At 41.4% G+C, this 5,317-nt stretch overlaps 1 protein-coding gene across 2 annotated transcripts in view; it reads left to right on the forward strand.

Annotated features, from left to right (window-relative positions):
• The window catches only part of LOC106952751 (prohibitin-2), a 19,440-nt gene that overhangs the window by 5,835 nt on the left and 8,288 nt on the right, over positions 1-5,317 (forward strand). For both annotated transcript variants that reach the window (XM_015041069.1, XM_015041068.1), the window contains exons 3-4: positions 699-783; positions 1,483-1,562. In XM_015041069.1, the coding sequence (XP_014896555.1) occupies positions 699-783; positions 1,483-1,562 (165 nt within the window). The remainder of the gene's footprint in view (positions 1-698; positions 784-1,482; positions 1,563-5,317) is intronic.

The following is a 5,317-nucleotide window of genomic DNA, read 5'->3' on the forward strand; positions in this document are numbered from 1 at the left end:
ATGGAATCACAGCTTATGATCTATCGCAGGTAATCCCCTTTTTAAAAACTGTTCCATAACTTGAGTATAAATGACTTGGTCACACCTCTGGTTAAAACTGAAAAGATCTCTTTAATATATACTAAATAGACAATACTTTATTAAAGCAGGAGAGTCTGATTTTTGTAGAAAAGAAATCTGGGAAACAGGTTCTTGAAGAGTTGCTGTTTTACATGACAGATAAATATTTTCCAAAGACTTTTTTGAGTTTTTTATCCTCATTAATATTTTTTTACTTAAGGTCAGACATCGCTGGTTGGTTTTAGCAAAGTTTAAAGAAAATTACTTTGTCTCCTAAATAAATACATGTTAGCATTTTATTTTTCTGGAAAAATATTGAATTAATTATGAATTAGCTCTATTCTTGAGTTGTGGACTGAGGGGCCAAACAAAGCCATCCAGCGGGTCGTAAATGGCCCCCGGGCCACATTTTGGACATCCTGTTATAAACTCTTATCTGTGTTATGTTCCGTTCATGTGGCTCCAGCAGGAAGCTGCCAGTTAATGTCCAATAGAAAGCTAACGGTGTGGCCGAACCAGACTGAAGCTCAGACAGGAAACGTCGGCATCGTGCTGCAGATCAGAACCTTTAGCATCCTGCAGCTAACGGTTTGGACCTGGACCTTCTGACTGTCCTCTGTCTCTCTCTCTGTGTTCAGTGGAAGGAGGACATCGAGCCATCATCTTCAACAGGATCGGTGGGATGGAGATGAACACAGTCCTCGCTGAAGGACTCCACTTCAGGTATGTTAGCTCAGCTAGCTGCTCAGCTAGCAGCTTTATTAGCTGCATTATAACAGCTGCTATGATAGTTTTCACAACTGATTAGCATCTCAGAGGCTCAAATAATACCTGAACTTTGACCCTGAATCCCAGAGGAGTTGAAAAGTTTCATGGAGCAGAGAGAGAAGGAGGAGGAAGTTCAGAGCGTCTCCTCCGTCCATCATGGTGAACAATAGAAGATCTTCATCAAACAAAATGGATGAACTTCAAGGCCAAAACAGGTTCCAGTCAGAGTTTTACATTTATTAGGTCATTCAGTGGAACATGACTGCTGGATCTTATCCCAGACTTCAGCATCTCTCAGCCTGGATTTCAGACCAAACAACCAGACACATTTAAAGAGCAGCAAAAGCAAAGGAGGTGGATTAGCAGAGCTGCTAACAGCTGATGGAGTCATCCAGCCTGGATACTGAACTGTTAGCATGAGTCTGTCATACAGCCTTCAGTCAGAGGGCTCTTCAGAGGCACTGTGAGATGGACTGCTACTGGAGCTCCTTCCAGCCCGCAGCATCAGCAGCCATAACGACTCTTTGAAGGAACTTGGCTGATCTGAGTTATGAGGACATTTAGGGACTCGTCATCCTCTGTGTGTGAGGATGAAGGTTTTCCTGCTGTAATCAGATTACTTTCCTCTGGTTCTGACCCAGTTGTCGTCTGCAGGGTCCCCTGGTTCCAGTACCCCATCATCTATGACATCAGAGCCCGGCCCAGGAAGATCTCCTCCCTCACAGGAAGCAAAGGTCAGAGGTCGTTTTAAATCAGACCAATGTTTGGCTCTGTGTTCTGGTCCTGGTCCTGGTTCTTGTCCTGGTCCTGGTCCTGGTCCTGGTTCTGGTTCTGGTTCTGGTTCTGGTCCTGGTCCTGGTCCTGGTTCTGGTCCTGGTCCTGGTCCTGGTTCTGTTCCTGGTCCTGGTCCTGGTCTTGGTTCTGGACCAGAACAGTTCATTGGTTTAAACCAGTCTTTCTCAAACCGTGGTCCCCAGACCGTTTTTAGTCTGTGGGCGCCCCCTAGTGATCTATGAGGTACTGCATGTAAACAACAGTTGATTTGCCGTGATGTCAGCTCAAAGTGCGACGCTACAGTTAGCTTAGCAAAGGACTGTGTTAAAAATAATGATGGAAAACTGGATTAAAACCGGGTCACTCAAAAGAAAAGCTGCAGATACTGATGGAAAGAAAACAAGCCCAGGAATATTATATGATCAGAGAAGCTGAAGCTGCTGAGAGTTGATGTGTCGTTCACTAGTGACTGGATTCCTTTGAACAGCTTTGTTAAAGCAGCTCTGTTATTATTATTATTATTATTATTATTATTATTATTATTGTTATTGTTGTTGTTATTATTGTTATTAATGCACATAACACTTGGTAGTAAAGAACAACTTCTTTTGTATTTCCATGTGTTCGACATCATTGGAAGTTTAGACACTTTCAGGATCTGTAAATGGGTCAAAATGCCCAAGCAGAGTGTCCATGTGGCTCTGTGTCACATTTAGCAAACAGCACCACTCTTCATTACGAAGAACTAAGGAAGCAACATGTGAGTTAACAGACTAATATTGTCTTTTATATTGAGATGTGTTATTTCAGGTTGGGTATCTGTGACTGCTGGTTAAATGGGTTAAGTGATCCTCAGCCTGAAAAGGTCCAGTCCTCGAGAGCTACCATCCTGTAGGTTTTAGAAGTATCCTTACTCCAGCAGACGGGATCAGCTCTACACAGGCCTGATAACGAGCCATTCATTTGATTCAGGTGTGTTGAAGCAGGGATGCATCTGAAAGTTGCAGGATGGCAGCTCTGGAGGACTGGACTTGGGCACCCCTGTTTGAGAATCTCTGGATTAAAGGGAAGTGGCTGCAGTTTGCTGTCTGCATCTAGAGGGCAGCACATCCATTAACTGGAAGCTTCATCTGAGGGTTAGATCGTCATGGCAACAGCTGATTAATGTAGTTCTCTATCTATGAACATATTTCCCTTAAACTAGTCAGCTCAGCCTCCATTTTGTTTTTATAGTTTATTTGTAAACATAAAGTAAAAATGAAAAAAAAATTAATATTTGTAAAGTTTAAAGATGTTTAACGTTTTTCTAAAATGATATCCTGGTACAGTTTTTATTTATTATGATGAATATCTTAGCTAGGACTGGTGTAAACGAATATTTTAGTAATCGAGTAATCTATCGATTATTCTTACGATTACCGTATTTTCCGCACTATAAGGCGCACCTTCAATGAATGGCCTATTTTAAAACTTTTCTCATGTATAAGGCGCACCGGATTATAAGGCGCATTGAATAGACGCTACAGTAGAGGTTGGAGTTACGTTATGCATCCAGTAGATGGAGCTGCTCTAACAGGAATGTTAACAGAACAATCCGACTCCGGTCGGTGAGGAGAGCCTTCCTGGGCCGGGGCCGGACGATGGCCACCCTTCTCCATTCGCCCACAGCATGTTGGTGGAGAACCTGGTGCTAAATGACCTGCAGACGACCTGATTCTGGACGGTCGGTCAGTAGATAGGTCAGTCAAACTTTATTAACAAACCAGCGTTGTGACAACTAGTTGTCACAATGCTGGTTTGAAGTCGGTGTCTGCTTACCGTAGTTGCTGGACCTGTTGTGGCTCAATATTGGTCCATATATAAGGTGCACCGGATTATAAGGCGCACTGTCGGCTTTTGAGGAAATTGAAGGTTTTTAGATGCGCCTTATAGTGCGGAAAATACGGTAATCGAATAATTTGATTTAAAAAAATGTATAAAATAAAATATTGATAAATCTGGTGTAATACCAGTGTTACTATCAGATTTCAATATCGGTCCAATTTTTCATATTTGAGCTTCCCCAGTGTTGTGTTCAAGACCACCTAACCCGAGACCAAGTCAAGACCAAGACCAGCTACAGCTACATGACACAATAAAATGTAAAATATGATCGAAATTGCTTCTCAAAATAGTCTGAAAGATCCATATTACCATAAATACATTTTACCAATATTAAATATTCCATTTCTGTGCTAAAAAGTGTGATGGTCTCGTGCCATCCCTAAAAACATAACTTCCTGGGCATTTGCCCATATTGCTCATATAAGAAACCACCACTGTCTGCACCATTAAACATAGTAATTGAGGCAATGCCCTGACGGTAAATAACGCTCAACTATGAACACTGACCAAGGAGCAACAAGCAAGAAGTAACCAAACAGAAGGCGCTCATCGTGACTGTTTTCACTCTCTATCCCAGTACATAAAGCCAGGCAGTCTGACACCATGGCAGACATTACTGCTGCCACTTTTACCGAAAACAATCAAAGAGCAATGTGCATGCTCTGTGTGCTCTTTCATTCTTGTGTTTTAGTTATTTGTTAATTTAAATATCAAGTACATAATTAAATAAAATAATGATGCAATGTACACAGAGCATTACAAGAACAAAGAACGGGTGTTCTGTCATTTCAGATCGTCATATGCTTAGCACAAACTCACGGTGTTCTGTCAGATCAGCATACATTGTCAGATAGTCATACCTTAGCTCAGACATGCTTACGCCGTCATTACCATATGATTTTATTTAATCGGCAACATAGAATCATGACATAGATCATCATACACTTGGTTATTAACAGTTGTATGGCATCCAGCTGCATCCAGACCTGCTTTAAACACATTTTGAAACCACGACAACACATGTATATCTATCTAGTTATCATATTATGTCATATTATCAACAATTTAATGACTTATTTTCGTCATAACTTGTTGCGTATGCTGAACTGACAACTCCATTGACTTCTTAATGCGCATGCGCTGGCATGGTACTGACTGCATGTATGCTATCCTGACAGCGTATGGCTATGTGATAGAACACCGGCAATATCTGTCAGACACGTCATTACCATAAGATTTCATTTAATCAGCAACACAGAATCATGACGTAGATCGTCATACACTTTGTTATTAACAGTTGTATGGCATCCTGACTTAGCGGTTAAGTGAGTTTTACACAGGCGTGTGTTGTAGTTGACTGCAGCTGCAGCCAGACCTGCTTTAAATACACTTTGAAACCATGACAACACATGTATATCTATATAGTAATCACTGAAAACAATTTAATGACTTATTTCCGTCAAAGCTTGCTGCGTATGGTGAACTGACAACTCCTCTGACGGTCGGATTTCTTAATGCTTAATGCATGTATGCTATCCTGACAGCGTATGGCTATCTGATAGAACAACGGCTATCTGATAGAACAACGGCTCTCAGCGACACTCCAGTCCAATCTAATAAGTAAAGAGACGAGCAGATGAATTGTACTGTTCCTGAATGTCACCTCACTATATTGCAGACTTTTGGACACAGCGCCGTTGTCCCATATATGCGACAAGTGAGTCAACATCTCCGCACAATAATTCAGCGCAGTCAGTGACAACTTTTTTACATAACAAATAACGTGTCTCTGTTCAGCTAGCTTTGCTAACATCACGTCAACGGAGCTTAC

Source organism: Poecilia latipinna, unplaced genomic scaffold (assembly GCF_001443285.1).
Source record: "Poecilia latipinna isolate Pla-1442-1.1 unplaced genomic scaffold, P_latipinna-1.0 Scaffold537, whole genome shotgun sequence".
NCBI classification, from domain to species: domain Eukaryota; kingdom Metazoa; phylum Chordata; class Actinopteri; order Cyprinodontiformes; family Poeciliidae; genus Poecilia; species Poecilia latipinna.